The 17,743-nt window shown below is 34.9% G+C and overlaps 1 protein-coding gene and 1 pseudogene across 1 annotated transcript; both read right to left on the bottom strand.

Annotated features, from left to right (window-relative positions):
* Positions 1 to 3,047: 3,047 nt before the first annotated feature.
* Positions 3,048 to 3,977, bottom strand: LOC125834508 (uncharacterized). Its single transcript, XM_049513646.1, has 3 exons — positions 3,877 to 3,977; positions 3,425 to 3,697; positions 3,048 to 3,213 (listed from the first exon to the last, which is right to left on the bottom strand). Exons 1-3 carry the CDS (start codon positions 3,975 to 3,977, stop codon positions 3,048 to 3,050), a joined length of 540 nt encoding a protein of 179 aa, XP_049369603.1.
* Positions 3,978 to 4,535: 558 nt separating this feature from the next.
* On the bottom strand, positions 4,536 to 17,603 carry LOC125834507 (alpha-soluble NSF attachment protein-like; annotated as a pseudogene).
* Positions 17,604 to 17,743: the final 140 nt, after the last annotated feature.

Below are 17,743 nucleotides of genomic sequence, written 5' to 3'. Positions count from 1 at the left end.
TTCCGTTTGGTAGAGTGTATAAGAATAATGCAAAATATAGTGTATTAGTAATGCTTGTATTAGTTATGCTTGCATTAGTTATGATGAGATTTTTTTATGTCATGTTTGGTTTGTTGTACTAAAAATATTATGCATTACATATTTTTTTTAGATAAAATATTTGTTTACAAAAATACCCTCCACAAATATAATGGAAAGGATGTAACAGAAGTTTTTGAGGGCAATTGTGTCTTTAATAATGTTAATGCATGCATTAGAACCCATTACATTAATAATGCATAGAAATAGATGGTATTAGTAATACACTCTTCAATACACAATAGAGTGTATTACTAATATAAGCATTAGTTATGCATATGTTATAAAAGTGTACCAAACAAGGTACTAAATAATACATCAAGCTAATGCATGCATTATTTTCTCCAATATACTCTAAAAGTCTTTGCATCAAAGTAAAAAAAAATTGTCTTCCCAACATTTTAATTCATTCGAAATATTAGATATTCCATATGTAATTTATTTTGCTAAAAGTTTTCACCCTTCTCTCTTCTATCATCTTCACCATTGTCTTACTTTCAGTTCTTCATTTTCATCAATTTATTTTTTCTATTGCATATTTTGATTTTTATGGATAGAACGCCTCGAAAAAGTCATATTCCATATTTTTTTGTAGCGATTGTCGTCTGTATACTTGCGTATTTGATGAGTATGTGTGTCGAGAAGATATGAACGCCAGTTTTTTATTCTGAAAATTTTCTTTTGAGATATGGAGCATTACTTTGAAATTATGGAAAGAGGAAAGTTGTTACTGGTATCACAGTGAAAGCGAAACAACTGAAAAAAAATTGCCAGTTAATCCAGAAGATGAAGGATTAAAAAGGAACATGTTCCTTTAAGAAACGTTTTTATGAATTATGTTGTTGGTTTTGTTCTTAAAAAATGTTTTTTTATTTTGGTATTTTGATATGTTTTTGGTATTTTGGATAAATTTTTGGTATTTTGGATACTTTTTTGATATTTTGAATAAGTTTTGCTGCTTATAATGTATTCAATTAACTGACAAATATATTGTCAAAATATTGTGTTTCATTGTAGTGTCAAACTACTTCTTTTTAAAAGTTAATTAGTTGTTTTACTGATTAATTGCGTGAGTTTGGTATATAATACCAATAATTCAGTACTTACATACCACCAATTATTATGAACATTGTAAATATTACGGAAATATATCAATATTGGTGCTTATATTGTTGTCAAGTAACTGACATTTACATTTAATTATTTGTGTATATATTATCAAAATGTTGTGTTCCATTGTTGTATCAAATTAGCTTTCTTGAGTTAATTAGTTGTTTACAGATCCATTACGGGACGTTGGTATATAATACCTTCATTTCATCCGGTATATACACCAATATCATTAATTATCCATTTACAATTGAATATTACACTAATGGTACGAAAATCTAAATTTGTATAGCATAAAATTTTAACTTTGTTATATAACCATATATATCGGTCTTTACATTAACAATTACTTATATAAATTTGTGTATAACAAGGTAAGTTTATATAACAAACATTCAAAAACCAATGCTTTGACAATTAATTCACCAATAATAACATTCAGTACATCAAACATTAATCGGAGTTGGACTGAAGTGCACTTAACATTCACCTAAAACATCCGAATTTCAACAAAGACCTTCAAAATTTAACTGCATAATTTTTTAAAGTATAACAAAAAAAAATTAAATTAACAACACACCAATGTTAATTTTGATTCGCAAATTTGGGGCAAGTCTTCTTGTTATGCCCAGGTGTATTTGATCTGATAATTTCTTGCCTTGTTGCTTGATCACGAATTTGGTACTCTATGACGTCCATATCAGAATTGAATTTTTTAATCTAAATAAACTTGGACACCCATATCGTTTTGAATCTTCATTGGTGGAGAAGAGTCATTCACAACATATTTGAGTTCTAAATGAAATATGGTTGTGTCCACACCCAATTGGGAAGCAATAGCAGTAATTAAGTCTTCGTATTTGGTGTTCGCATCATATATCACTCCTTCAATATTGTAATCCACGTACTTACATATGTTAGATTATATCTCATTGTTAACCAATCTCCAAAATAATTAGTGAAATTTTAAAATCTACAAATAATTAATACATACATAAACAGAATGTACACAAAAAAAGTGCAGGAGAGTCAGAATGGTAACCAAATTACATAGATTGGTATGCAGAATGGTGTTTCTATATATATTTTTTATTGTTTTTGTCTTGTGAAATATACTAACACAAAATAATAAATAATATAACCAATTTAAAATTTCTTCAACCAATAATCATACACCTTAATCATATACAGGAAAGCTACAAAGTTTGTAACACCAAATTCATACGTCAATTATGATTTTTACAAAAGACCTAAAATCTATCAATTACTCCAATAGATGTATCTCCAAATTCATACGTCAATTATGATTTTTACAAAAGACCTAAAATCTATCAATTACTCCAATAGATGTATCTAAAAAATATCAGTAATTTTGCTGTTTATAAATGAAGAAAACTGTGAGCATACAAGCTCATAGCACCATTGATGAATTTAGAGAAGAAGAATCTAATCTACTAACTGATTCATCAGCATAGTAATCGAGGTAACTAACTAGCACTAACTAACACTGAAATGACCTTCTAACTAACTAATGGATTAGTAACTAACTTTTGAATATCTAGCCATTTCAACATACCCCCTCAAGCTGACATTAACCACACCAAGCTTGCCTAAAAGGTATACATGTTGGACCTGACTCAACCCTTTTGTCAATAAGTCTGCAAGTTGTTGTTGTGTGTGTACATAGGAAGTGTCAACCACCCCTGCTTGGATCTTGTCTCTGATGAAGTGGCAATCTATCTCGATATGTTTTGTTCTTTCATGAAACACTAGGTTAGCTGCTAGTTGGATGGCTGATTTAGTGTCACTGAAAACAGTAATAGGCAACTGAATAGACACTCCTAGCTCTTTGAACAAGCCTAGGAGCCAGGTGATTTCTGAGATTGCTGAAGCCATGCTTCTGTACTCAGCTTCAGCTGAGCTTCTTGAAACAGTCTGTTGTTTCTTGGATTTTCAGGATACCAAAGAATCTCCAAACTTGATGACATACCCTGTGATGGACCTTCTTGTGTTCGGACAAGCAGCCTAATCAGAATCACACCAACATGTGAGTATGTTGGTCAGTTTAGAATGCAGACAAATACCCTGACCAACTGTACCTTTCAAATACCTAACCACTCTAGTAGAAGCCTCCAGGTGTGACTTCTTAGGAGATTACATAAACTGGCTGAGGGTTTGCACTGCATAGCTTATATCTGGTCTAGTGATGGTGGCATATAATATCTTACCAACCAACCTTTGGTATGAAGTAATGTCATTGAGCACAACATCTCCAGTGTAGCTAGTTACTAGATCATGTTCCACTGATGTCAATCTCAAATTGGACTCCAGTGGTGTGGATGCAGGTTTAGCACCAGTCAGGCCTGCATCAACAATAAGCTCTAAGATATACTTCCTTTGATTCAAAATAACTCCCTCTGAAGTTCTCAACACTTCAGTGCCTAAGAAGAATTTAAGTTCACCTAGATCCTTCAGCTTGAATTGTCTGTACATGCTTTCCTTATACACCCTGTAATCAATAAATCATCTACATAGACCAAAACAATCACAAGGTCTTCCCCCTTTTTAAGTGTGAATAATGAGTAATCATGAGCAGTTTGAGTAAAACATGTGGCCTGCAATACTTTTGTGAGTTTTAAGTTCCATTCTCTTGAGGCCTGTTTAAGCCCATACAATGATTTTAATAACCTGCATACTTTGTTTTCACCTGGTCTTTTCAAGCCCTCGGGCATCTCCATGTAGACCTTTTCATCTAGATCACCTTGAAGAAATGCATTATAGACATCCATCTGGTATAATGTCTAGCCTTTTGATACTGCTAGAGCAATGACACATCTTACTGTCACCATCTTGGCAACAAGAGAAAAAGTGTCATGATAATCTAGTCGTTATTGTTAGCTATATTCCTTTGCCACTGGCCTGGCTTTAAACCTTTCTACCACACCATTTGCCTTACATTTCACTTTGTATATCCATTTGGAACCAACTGTATGCATGCCCTTTGGTAAATCAACAACTATTCAAGTATTATTTTCCTCAAGAGCTTTGATTTCCTATTGCATAGCTTGTATCCACCTCTCATCCTTTGCAGCTTGGCTGAAATACTTAGGTTCCACACAATCAGAAAGCTTGCTCAAATAGCCTCTGCAACAAGGCTTCAATTTGACATAATTCAGAGAATTGGCCATGGGATGTCTGGTGCTGCTGTGTTTCTTAGTAGTGGCATAGTCTTTCATCCAAATTGGCTCTTTGATGTTTCTTGAAGTTCTTCTGATACGAGGGTCAACATGTGATAGTACCCCAGGGAAATCTTCAGAAATTTCCAGTACTGGATCAGTTTCAGGCATCTAACATACTGAAGAATTCTCAACACCAACATCTACTGCCTGAGCATCTTCATTTCTTGTGACAATAACTTCAGGTTCCTCACTATCTTCATTAGCAGATTCATTCACCACATCAATATTTTCTATTGTCTCTAAAGGGGAACCATGTACATCAACTGAGGATTTAATCTGAGGCATCACTTTGGTAAATGGAAAATTTTCTTCGTGGAAAACCACATCTCTATTCACAAACAATTTCGTAGAATTGATGTCCAACAATATGTAACCCTTTTGTAGGTCTGAGTACCCTAAGAGGATGGCAGGAGCAACTCTTGCTGGGAACTTATCCCCTCTGGGCAGTGTTGAAGCATAGCAAAGGCAACCTATGACTCTTAGATGAGACATATTTGGCTGTTTAGAGTGAAGTAGTTCATATGGACTTTTGTTAGCAATAGCTGAGGAAGGCAATCTATTCATTAAATACACTGCAGCCTTGATGCAATACCCCTAAAATCTAATAGGCAAATGAGATTGGAATCTGATAGCTCTAACAATGTTAAGGATGTGTCTATGCTTCCTCTCCACCACAACATTTTTTTGTGGTGTTTGAGGACAAATGCTTTGATGCAATATTCCTAGATGATGAACCAAGTCTGTACATTGTGAATTAAAGAACTTTGTTCCATTGTCAGATCTTACAATCTTGATATGATAATCAAACCAAGTCTTAACCATGGGAAGGAAATTTTTGATAGCCACAATGGTTTCAGATTTTAATTGCAACAACTGAACCATATAAATCTACTATAGTCATCTACTATTGTCAAGAAATAATGCTTTCTATCTAGAGTAGGGGTCTTATAGGGTCCCCATAGATCCATATGAACAACATCAAACATCATGGATGCTCTAGTATTACTAATAGGAAAGGTAAGCCTAGTTTGCTTTGCTAAAGGGCAAACAGGGCAGTTTGAAGATACTTTACCACTTTTATTGCTTGTAGCTAACTTGAGATGTCTCAATAACTGTTGAGATGTCTCAATATCTGTTGAGATGGGTGTCCAAGCCTTTTATGCCATAGATTTGTGTCGTGTATTGTTTCTCCTGCAGCCAGTATCTTCTGTGTCACACCCCGAGCCTATACCCTGGACGTAGCTGACACTCGAGAACCATTTCTGGCCCTAAGCGAACCCCTGGTCTGGCTTACTTACTCAGCGGAAGACTTAAACTTCAGAAATATCCTCAAATAAGGAACTTATGAAAAACATTGAATGTCTTTTAAAGAAAGCATTCAAACTAGCCAAACTGGCTACTCAACTCTCATAGCAAAACATCTGAAATACAAAGCTAAAAGACTCATAACTAACTGTCTGACTATCTATGAAGCCTCTAACACAACTGAGATGGATGTTGGGACAAGTCCCACAACATCCTAATGAACTAAAAATAAAACTAAAAGCAATAAAAGGAGTCCTACGGAATGCAAAGAGGCTCACCAACTGATTCTGGAGTTCTCAACTGGATCAACGATGCGCTGAATGCCGATCCTAGTTACATGTATCTGCATCATAATAAGATGCAGGCTAACTGGCATCAGTACATTGAATGTACGAGTATGCAAGTTGGAATGTTAAATACAACATAGACTTGAAAGGAATCTAAAGAACTTACCTGGCTCAACTCAACTCAACTTAATATAACTGAACTCATTTCGATATAAATCAGTTTAAAACAAGTGCAATATAAAGAAAAGTTGTTTAAAAACATGATGTCAACTCTGTGTGTATGCAAGGATACAACATAACTCTGAAATGTATGTAAAAATACAAATAACTGTGTATATAAGAATACAATAACTTCTATGGGAGTTTCTCTAATCGACAACCATCACGTAAGAGCTATTGTGATGATACATCGATTTCCCTTATGCTGCCAGAGCATCCTATACCTTGCCAAGGGTATAGGACCTGAACTACTAAGTGGATCCACTAGTCTATGCTAAAAAGCACTAAAGGAATCATCTAAAAAGTATGACCCTTTTCTACCCATGATGGCTACATGGTTTATGGGGGCTGTGAGTTCTCTGAATTCTCCCCCATATCAGTGCTCAATACTACTCCCAAAAATATAATAATATTATCCCTTATGTTTAAAAATATACTTCTTCTGTGATTTGAGATTAGTGCTCAAAAACTTAGCTCAAAGGCTATCTTGCAAATCTCAGTTTCCTCTCTTGCTCAATTTAGAAAGCGATTACTCTTTTATGAAAACTAGCCCGAAAGCTCTTTAGAAATCTCAGTTTCCATTTTTATTTAAATGTGAAAACATTTTAAATCTTTTCGGGAATACATAGTCCCCATATACTTCTTTGAAGAAAAGAACTTCAACTTTACTCTTTACTGAACTCAAAACTTAAGTCTTTAAACAAGGTTAGAACGTTTGCAAAAGACTTTTGGAAAACTTTAAGAACTTCTCTTGACTTTGGTCTTAACTGCTCTTGACTTGACTTTTAAAATCAAGGACTTAATGGGTGACATGTAATAGTCCCATGATTAGAAATATAATCTCAAAGGGGATTAGGAATTCAATACTCAAGACTTAGAACTCGACGATACTACTCCTCTCAAAGGTACTCAACTGATGGAGTTCATGCGGAAGTAATGGGCATGAACGACTCGACTCAAGGGTCAAAATATCAATAAGGAACTCATGTATATGACTCTTCTCATTCTCATACTTACTTACTCGAGTCTTGAAACAAGTTACTATAAGTTGTAGAAAACTCCACAAAAGGATTCAAAGGGACTTTCTTAGAATGTTCGAAAGAATTCTCAAAAACTTAACTCTTAACTATATCTTGAATTTGATTTATGAATTCAAGTTTGTGATTTGTGATAGGAAAGATCTCGGGATGTTTAGGAGTGTTTTTAGATAGTTAAACATGTGAAACGGTTGAAAAACACTGTCTGGGGAGCATGTCCGCGATGCGGAGATGAATTAAAATGTTTGGTCGAAATAATTTTTGAAATAGTGGAGTCCGCGGCCTCTACCTGACGCATAGAGAAAATTATCACATCGAAGGAACAGGTCTGCTGTCACACCCCAAATCCGGATGCGATGGCACGTGTCCATTTCCCACCGGACACGTCAGCCTAACCCAACCACAACGATAGAGAAGTAGAAATACGAGAATAAAAAATAATAAATAAGCGGAAGACTTTAATTAAGACTCAACACTACCCAGAATTTGGTTGTCACATGTACAAACCTCTAAATACAGAATTCGAATAAAAATATACAAGTCTCAGAGTATAGTTCTCGAATAGAACAAAACTGAAAGTAAAGATAACTCAAGGGCACATCTGGAATGAACCGCTACCTCTCGAGTATGTCCCGAAGCTCAATCTGCTAAAGAAAATACTAAGCTGAATCTGAGAGAGAGCTGCCAACCTACACAATTGTGTAAAAGCAAGGGTGAGTACCGAAAACCACAGGTACTCGCAAGTAACTCTAAACTAAGCAAAACTAGCAGCTACAAACAACTCCTTTCAATCCCAACCGAACCACCGAAACTTCAATCTAGCAGCAAACCAACCAACCTATACTAAACAGATCATATTTAACAGCCAGAACCAATAGTATATCATCATCAACCTCAGATCAACAAATAAGAGCAAGTAGATCAAATTCCACATAAGAAGAGTAAATCGATACAACCCACACATCACAGACAAAGATAAGGCAAATGCGATGCAAAATGCAATAATGATGCCATGTAGTCGTAATGCATGTCTGTCCTACGATACACATCTGTTGACATAATCAGTCCGCGCTGAATACTCAAATCAGAACCCATGGGGGCCACACATGGACCATGTATCACCGCCGGAACCAGATCCCATCGGCATCCAAATCGCAAGCCGAAGCTAGTCCATCTCATATATCTCTAGCCGGAGCTAGTCTCAACTGTGTCTCATATCCATCCATCCTCATATCAGTGTCTCAGAACTCATGCAACAGATAGTTCACACATGGGATGAATAATGAATATGCACACGTCATCAATCACAATCATATCACGATCACATCATAGTATTACACATCATCTGTCTCAATCACAACCATATCACGACCACATCATATTATTACACATCACATGTCTCAATCACAACCATATCACGACCACATCATAGTATTACACATCATCTGTCTCAACATCAATGTCTGTATCAATCATAGCCTACTCATGCTCTTCTATCCCCTCAATATCAGTTATCACATGACTTATTCAACAAATTCAAGTCACATATAACACATTTAGATCGTTTTATTCCCCATCTTTCATTTACAACAATTTCAATCAACAAATAAAACTCATCCTCAATCCCCATTACTCCCCCAACACAATTAGGAAAGTAGTCAGGCGTAGTCTAAGAGTTTTACAAAGTTTGGAAGCCACTTGCCTTAAAACGAACTCCAAAAGTTACTTGACTTGAGCCTTTCTTTTCCGAGTATAATCCGGATCACGATAATCTATTCAAACAATTATTCACAATCACAATTCGAGTCCAATGACACCAAAATCAAGAAATTTAGGGAAAAAGGGCAAACGGTCCAAAAGTCTCATACCGGAAAACGATACCCAAATCTGAAAATTTTTGATGTAAAATAATCCTTAAAGTATTTGGAAGCTAATGGTGAAAACCAATTTGAAAATGGAGCTGAAATTAATTCACAAACTCAATTTGAAGGAAAATCCACGTTCTTGAAAAAGCCTAAAATATTCGGATCCGAAACCCCGACTCGAAAATGAAATATCTCTTGAAAAACATCTTACCCATGCTTAGATAAGTTCAAATATGAAATTTCATCAAAAACGGAGTTAAGATCGACCTTGAAATTCTCAATTTATCAAACTTTAACTTTACCGGGAAAGTCCAAATTGTACGCGGTTAATATGATGAAAATAATCGATGAATCAATAATTTTATGTTAAAATCAGTTTACCCATAACATAAGGATCGTAAATATACCTTTTTCATCAAAAAGGGAGTCCAAATCGATAAAACCCCAATTTTTCCCAAGAGGTTTACGGATAGGGAAAAAAAACCAGATAAAGAAATTATGAGAAAATGTTGAATTGAAGATTGAATACTAACCCTCATATTAATTCAAGAAGAAACCCGTAAGAATCACTCCATTCCGATCTCTAGAACTCCCGATATGCTCAAAATACCAAATGAACACAGTCTGAGATTTTTATAACAGTCATGGCTGTTATGCACCAGAAAAACAGCAGTTAATCTTTCACTAAAAAGGCCGTAATTTCCTCATACGATAGTGAAATGACCCGATTCTTTTTTTGTAAATGTCTTAAATAATGATACGGACCTGCTCGTTCAATTGGAGCTCAATTTCATGCTCGTTTGCCCAGTCAAATATCATTTCTACTCGGTAAACAATTATTTCTTATTTGCGATAAAAGTCAAATCTCGGGTTAGCGAAAATGCACCAAAATTTGCAGATAAGTCCTATAATTCATGCTCAAAATTTCAGAACCTTCGGAATAATTTTTCGACTTTTAAAACTAATAATGAACCCTTTAGTTGCCACAATTTGCTGAAATAGTGTCAAAGCATCCAAGAAGCTTAAAAGCTCATCCAAAACTCATTTGGCACTTCCCGAACACAAACCAAATATGCTACTAGCTTGAAAATGACATTTCGGACTCAATGAAATCGTCGGAATTTGAATTTGAGGTCTCCTTGACCCGGTATCCGATAAGGCGTCAAGAAACTAACTTTAGGCTCAAAACTCGAAACGCACTCGGGGCCTCTAAAAATTCAACCAAGACTCATTCTAGACTTAGAATCACCCCCTGAATCCAATGGCGCCCTCGGAATTCCATTTCGAGCAACAGAACCTCGTTTGTTGACCAAAGTCAACTCTTGATCAAAATTTCACAATTTTTGCAACTTAGGACCTCAAATCTTCGTTTTAACTCCGAATTTGACTCCGTAAATTCTCATAGACCCGTTTCAACATTCTAAAACTGCTGGAATCGACGAAAATCTGATTCGAGTCTCGAAATTCCAAATGACTTGAAATAACACTTTTAACCAAATTTACTTGGTAAAAAGCATGTTTTGACTAAATGTCCTTTTATGCATGTTTCAATGGAGTTTACATTAATCATCTTTAGTCATCACATAAATTTACATTAGCCTTTACTCGACTCTTATGTACACATCTTACCATAATAGCTCATATGTGAGTAACAATCGTTTCACTTTAGAAACACTCAGCAAGTGAGTAAACCTTTCACTTTACATTGCACTATAATCATGAGAACTACCTTTCAATCATATAGCAATCATACCATAACATACATACATACTTCATAGCTAATTCAAGTGTAGAGGGTTAAGGATGAGGAAACTATGTCATAAACACCACAACAACACATTAGGTATAGCATCATTACAATCTAAGTAATTCACCTTCCATACTTGAGTTCCAAGAAGAACCAATCTTCATACCTTCTTTCCCTTCTTGGGACATTCATACTTCAATTACCAATTAATTCATAACCTATCCATAATACAAGGTAATTCATGAAGTAATAACATAATCAACATCAATATAAACAATTGACATATTCCATTCATAGCCTTCAAGGCTTCATTCAAAGACTCAACCCTAATTTCATAGGAGTTATACATAACCTAGGGTAGAATCATCATAAAAATATGAATTACATAACATCACATTCAATTCATAGCCTTCAATCAATATCCAACACAAACTAGGGTTAGAATTAGGAATAAAAGGAGAAACATGGGTCTCGTGGGGAATTCTTCAAGAAACCACCAATACAATATAAATTCATCCATAATTGTTCATATAACATCAATCAAAGTTAGTTTATAACATCAATTTCACTTTAGAAAGAAGACCCACATTTTTGGATTGAAACCTAGAAATTAGAGATTTTAAAATTTATCTTGAAGGGGCCTCTTGGGGAAAGGAATCCCAAGAGTGATAAGAAACCATACCTTATTGACGAATTAACCACGAAAATCTGAGTTGAAACCTTGGAGAGTTGGTTTTCTTCTTGAAGCTCCAATCTTTTTCAATGGAGTTCTTGAGGACAGAGAGAGTAGAGAGAAGGAAGTACTTTAGGTTTTTATCTGAGGGGTTTTGCGTTTGAGTGATAAAAGTGAGGTAAATTGACTTAAAAATCATTATATACACGTCCCCTAAAGTACCCTAAATACCCTTCACTTAGTTGGACTCTTTAATGAAGTAAAAATCAATTTCTGAATTTTTGCAGTTCTTCCGCGACGCGGAGCTGTTCCTTGAAGATATTTGGAATTAAATTTTGAGACAGTAGAGTCTGCGACACGACCGCGTCACGAACTAACTTTTTGCTCCTTGGTGGAGCTAGTCCGCGACACGGAGCTATTCCCTCCAAGTGCAATTTGCAAGCTGCCTTGGCAGCTTGCTTGGCCAAGGCTGGGGTCCTCCTCGGGGACCTTTAGGATTGCTCCAGTGAGTCGTATTCAAACATTTTGACCCTATAAACATATATTTACCTAATTTAAACCTTTTTACAAGATTATACCATCATACGACACTCCCAAACCTGCCCAAAACCTAAGGACACACTATAACACATTCTTCTCTAGTTTTCTGACGTCGTGGTCGTTTCTTGACGTTTAGACTTTTAATCTTCCAAACCAAGTCAATTGCATTAATTTATGTTTAGAAACATCATTTTTACTATTTTTAAGTCATTATTCATAAGGTGAGGCTCTAACTTAAGTCATAGAATTTTCGGGGTGTTACTAGTCTAAACCATATTCCTCGTGGGATCGACCCCAACCTACAAGTTGATCTCTTTACGTGATAACGATCGCTTATGCTTCAGAAAAGAGGTGTAATTTAAGTGTATCACTTACTCCAAGTACCACGATTGAGAAACTCATTTGGAAATTTTTCATAATAATTCTCGTGCCCCCATCGTTCAAAGAATTTCATAAACGGAATACTCGGGGTATCTAACCAGTCTGCATTTACTAGTAACAACATGTCTTTTTAGTTTTAAGCTATACGTCTTATTCGGTAGTAATATGTGATGATCTGGATGTTTTTTCCTCTGATTGCACATCCCGATGGTGTCTAGATAGTCTTTAATCTCCTCAACAGTCGGCGTTATTTTGACATCCTTAAATCGAAAAAACATTATCTCATCTCACTAGTACCGAGTGATCACTTCAATGAACTTAGGCCAGACTTGAAGATTCATTATTGATGGGAGATGGCCCAAGTGGATTGAAATTTCTCTTTTCTGACATGCATTGAGATGGCTCCACCAAAACCGAAGGAGGTTTGGCGTCTCGCTGACCATTTTGAAACTCAGGAATTGCTTAGCCACCTACAAAAACATACAAAGGATTAGTAAACCCCCCAAACCTAAGGCACAATAATTTGTCAAAACAGCGCATACATCCTTCAAGCACGTAAGTATGAGCGTCCGTTTGGGCTGGGGTCCCTTTGTACTCAATGTGGTCTTCTAATGGGTCCAACACGCCTTAGGTGTTGGGTTAGGCCAGTGCGCTACTTTTCGGGATTGAGTTTTTCTCTACACTAGTTTGACTAAGAGTGAGCTTTATTTGTGTGGATCAGTGACGCAAGTAGACTACTTGGGCTGGGGAAGTTAGCGACCGTTGACCATCCAGTGGCCAACTACATTCCCAGGTACCCCGAGAATAATTTGGTTGACGAACGACTGTGGCCGGAATAATCGTCCTTTAAGTGGAAAATAAAAGAAGTATCATTGACGGAATATATGTTATGCCATGAATGAAATAATTTATTGCAATTTAAACAAGTAAAACATAGATAAACAATTCAATAATTAACAATAAATAGCCAAATAGTCAAATCATTATGGTTAGAACTTAATTAAGTCCCCAGTAGAGTCATGATTTCGGTTTTCAAGAAATAAGAAAGACTTTAGTTTTTGAAAATCAACTTAACTTGAGTTTTCAAGAAAAATCAATTTTCACTTAATTTTTTAAAGAAATTAAGAAAACATAAGATTTTCAAAAGATTTAAACAAATAAAAAATTATTTGAAATCCAAAGTGAGTTCGGGATTCAATTTACATTTTGAGAAGGAATTAGGCCCTTGAAATGTCCACTAACGTGCGATTGACCACGACTTGACTAAAACATTTGACTAATTTTAGAAAAGATTAAATAAGAAAACCCATTTTTGTTTGAAAGGCAATAAAATTGAAAGAGATTTTTTGAAGAAACTAACTCATATATTGACAAAGAATTTTTAATAAATAAAAAATATAACTATTTTTAAATTGTTACTTTAAAAGAAAAAGATTTGGCATAATTAATTTCAAGACAAAATAATGACCATCTTTGGAACACATAATGATCCTAGAGTTACTACAAGCTATATGGCATACCATTAGAAACATGCACTCGCGCGTCCCTGAAAATGTTGTATCCAGTATCTGTAGATTAGGATGCATAAACATATACCATATCCCATTGAAAGCTTAAGAGTCATGATAGGAAAATATACTCTACTTGATATCGCTCCAAGGCGTGGTTAATTGCAACAACATCACCTCTACAAAGTTGGCAAATACCAGCATTTAGAAGATGCCCTCTAAGTCCATACTTCAATAAGTTGTTTCTGATGGAGTATGTTGCTATCTCCTCAAACATCGTGATTGATCTTTGATATCTTTGTGACAAATATAGAATGCAAAACTTGATCTGTTATTTTTTCCATGTTCAACTATATAAAATGTATTACGTACTACTTCAAGATGAAGAATCTTACTTTCCTACTTTAGCTGAGTATTCTACAATTTTCTGGCTGCACTGATTTGCAGATGATGTTAAATCCATACTCTGGAAAAGATCAGCTGTTTTCTAATAGTAAACGATAGCCAGCTTTAAATTATTCTCGTGTTCATATAATTTAGCAATTTCCTGGATCCAAAATATTTTTTATGTATCTTTCATATGCATAATGAAAACATTTAGTGGCCGTCTATTGAAAATAACAAAAAGAGCACATCTGGATTATCATCAACAATATAGTTGTACCTGGTAAAGTCCTCTGGTTGCGTTTAGCCTTCCAATGTCCAGAAATAAATGTGTTGCTTTCTCTTGACATGATATTGCCTCTGCAAGAAATAGACATATATCTATAAGACGTTCCAGCAACAGACAAGATTTGTAGAATAGCACAATAAGGCAACACATAACCTTTCATTTTTTTTGTCATCTTGTAGTACTCAACAGCAATATCGTAAGCACGAGCAACCTCATGTTTGTGATCCACTAATAAGATATGAGAAAATAGTTTTAAGAATTTAAGTTTTTGTACAAGAGTTATAACGAAGAGGATCCAAAACACATACCTTCAGATGAAACTTGCTAATTTCACATATATTGCTCCAACTCGATCCCCTGAAAGACAAACATTGTAAGATTAATGAGCATCTAATACTTTATAAAATAGTAAGTCATCTTTTATAGATCCTACAAGACCAAAAATAGCATGATCACTCTCTAGTTGGGATTCCTATATGATCCTCTATATCCAATTTGCCCATTAAAATTAGTAGTCACCCGATGCTAATTCAACTTTTAAAGCTAGCTCAATTAGAGAAAGTTACAAAAGTCCAATTACTAACCACCCGTCCGTTCCAAACCAATAATGGACTTTGACTCACTCTAACACACCCAACTAGAGCACGTAGGCTCGGGAGTAAAAACATGATACCGTAACCTAATTTATCCCCAAAAACTAACTCATGAGCATTCAATTCCACTATTCAAAAAACAAATTAGGAATTCTCTAAATCTAATTAAGGATCATCTTAGACCTTGCTACATTATATTCCACTATCAAACAAACAAACAAATGTAGGTATTTCGACTTAAAATTAAAATAGTGAAGTTGATTTATCTATTAGTAATGGCAAAATATTTTCCATCATAACAAACACAGCCTTAAAGTAAGATCATATTCCTCAATCCTACTAGCTAGCTAGAGGTGTCAATATTTTTTTGTTTCGAAAAGTCCAATTTTGGTCATACAAAATAAAATAAACGAACATGGTACAATATAAAATAACTATCCTTACTGTCCCTTTGACTCTAGCTCCTTCGCTTTCAACGCTTCCTTCATCATGAGAAGAACTGGTGTCCTCCATTCATCCTGTTAAATGAGATGAAAGAAGCATCATAAAATATGTTAAGGTTGATTGATCCAGGGAAGTACAAATTTAAATTTACCAGTTTTATGGTGCTATCATATTCCTTGAGACAACTAGTAAATTCTGCAACATCTCTCTTTGTCAATAGCAGCTGCCAAACCCTATCATTGCAAAAGTAATCTCCATAATCATATTTGGAAGACATAATGATCCTAGAGTTAATACAAGCTATATGGCATACCATTAGAAACTTGCACTCGCGTGTCCCTGGAAATGTCTTATCTAGTATCTGTAAATTAGGATGCATGAAAATTATATCATGTCTAGTTGAAGTTTTAAGAGTCTTGACAGGAAAATATACTCTACCTGATATCGCTCCAAGGCGTTGTTAATTGCAACAACATCACCTCTACAAAGTCAGAAAATACCAGCATTCAGAAGATGTCCTCTAACTCCATACTTCAAAAAGTTGTTTCTGATGGAGTATGATGCTATCTCCTCAAACATTGCGATTGATCTTCGATATCTTTGTGACAAATATAGAAAGAAAAACTTGACCAATTATTCTTTCCATGTTCAAATTTACAAAACTGTATTACGTACTACTTCAAGACGAAGAATCTCACTTTCCTACTTTAGCTGAGTATTCTGCAATTTTTTGTCTGCACTGATTTGTAGATGATATTAAATCCATACTCTGGAAAAGATCTATTGTTTTCTAATAGTAAATGATAGCCAGCACTAATTGTTCTCGTGTTCATATAATTTAGTAATTTCTTGGATCCAAAAGATTTTTTTATGTATCTTTCAAACGCATAATGAAAACATTTAGAAGTCGTCTATCGAAAACAACAAAAAGAGCACATCTGGATTCTCATCGACAATATAGTTGTACCAAGTAATGTCCTTTGGCCGCGTTTAGCCTTCCAATTTACAGAATTAAATGTGCTTCTTTCTCTAGACATGATATTGCCTCTGCAAGAAATAGACATATATCCATAAGACGTTCCTGCAACTGACAAGATTTGTACAATAGCACAATAAGGAACCACACAACCTTTCAAATTTTTCATCATCTTGTAGTAATCAACATCAATATCGTAAGCACGAGCAGCCTCATGTTTGTGATCCAACTGATAAGATAAGAGAAAATAGTTTTTAAGATTTTGTACAAGAGTTATAACAAAGAGGATCAAAAAAACATACCTTCAGATGACAACTTGTTAATTTCACATACACTGCTCCAACTCGATCCCCTGACAAACGAACATCGTAAGATTAATGAACATTTAATACTTTATAAAAACATAAGTCATCTTTTACAGATCCTACAAGAACAACAATAGCATGCTCACTCCCTAGTTTATTCTTATTTCTTTTGAATATTTTAGTTCCACCACTATGTGGAACTCAAGTTGGAAGTCAAACTCAATCAGTACAGAACGCTAGTCTTAATGTCACCCACGTCTTTTTTTTCTTTTGAACAAGTATCTTAAATCTATTTTTTTGTTCTTTTGTTTGAGTTCATAATAACAATAACTTGCACATTTCATTAACGAAAAGAAAAGTGGAGACCCGAAATGTAACACTTCATTAGAGGTTGATAAGAAAACAATTCTAGAAGAAGAATTAAAGTAAGATCATATTCCTCAATCCTACTAGCTAGCTAGAGGTGTCAATGGTTTTTTGTTTTGAAAAGTCCAGTTTTGGTCATACAAAATAAAATAAGCGAACATGGTACAATATAAAGTTACCGTCCTAATTGCCCCTTTGACTCTAGCTCCTTCGCCTTCAACGCTTCATTCACCTTGAGAAGAACTAGTGTCCTCCATTCATCCTGTTAAATAAGATTAAAGAAGCATCATAAAATGTGTTAAGTTGATTGAGCCAACAATAGTATGTTCACTCCCTAGTTTATTCGTATTTCTTTTGAATATTTTGAATTATTAATTCTTGCGACTTATTGTACTTT

This window comes from Solanum verrucosum, unplaced genomic scaffold (genome assembly GCF_900185275.1).
Source record: "Solanum verrucosum unplaced genomic scaffold, falcon-dt-bn FXZP01000287.1, whole genome shotgun sequence".
Classification (NCBI taxonomy): Eukaryota; Viridiplantae; Streptophyta; class Magnoliopsida; order Solanales; family Solanaceae; genus Solanum; species Solanum verrucosum.
This window is presented reverse-complemented; position numbering and strand designations above follow the sequence as displayed.

Excerpts from the sequence above, each read along its gene's own strand:
- LOC125834508 (XM_049513646.1), bottom strand. The coding sequence starts at position 3,977 with ATGGATGTCTATAATGCATTTCTTCAAGGTGATCTAGATGAAAAGGTC. Across the intron at positions 3,698-3,876 it reads GGTGAAAACAAAGTATGCAG|GGTGTATAAGGAAAGCATGT; the intron begins GTTATTAAAATC and ends TATTGATTACAG. Across the intron at positions 3,214-3,424 it reads GACATTACTTCATACCAAAG|GCTGCTTGTCCGAACACAAG; the intron begins GTTGGTTGGTAA and ends GATTCTGATTAG.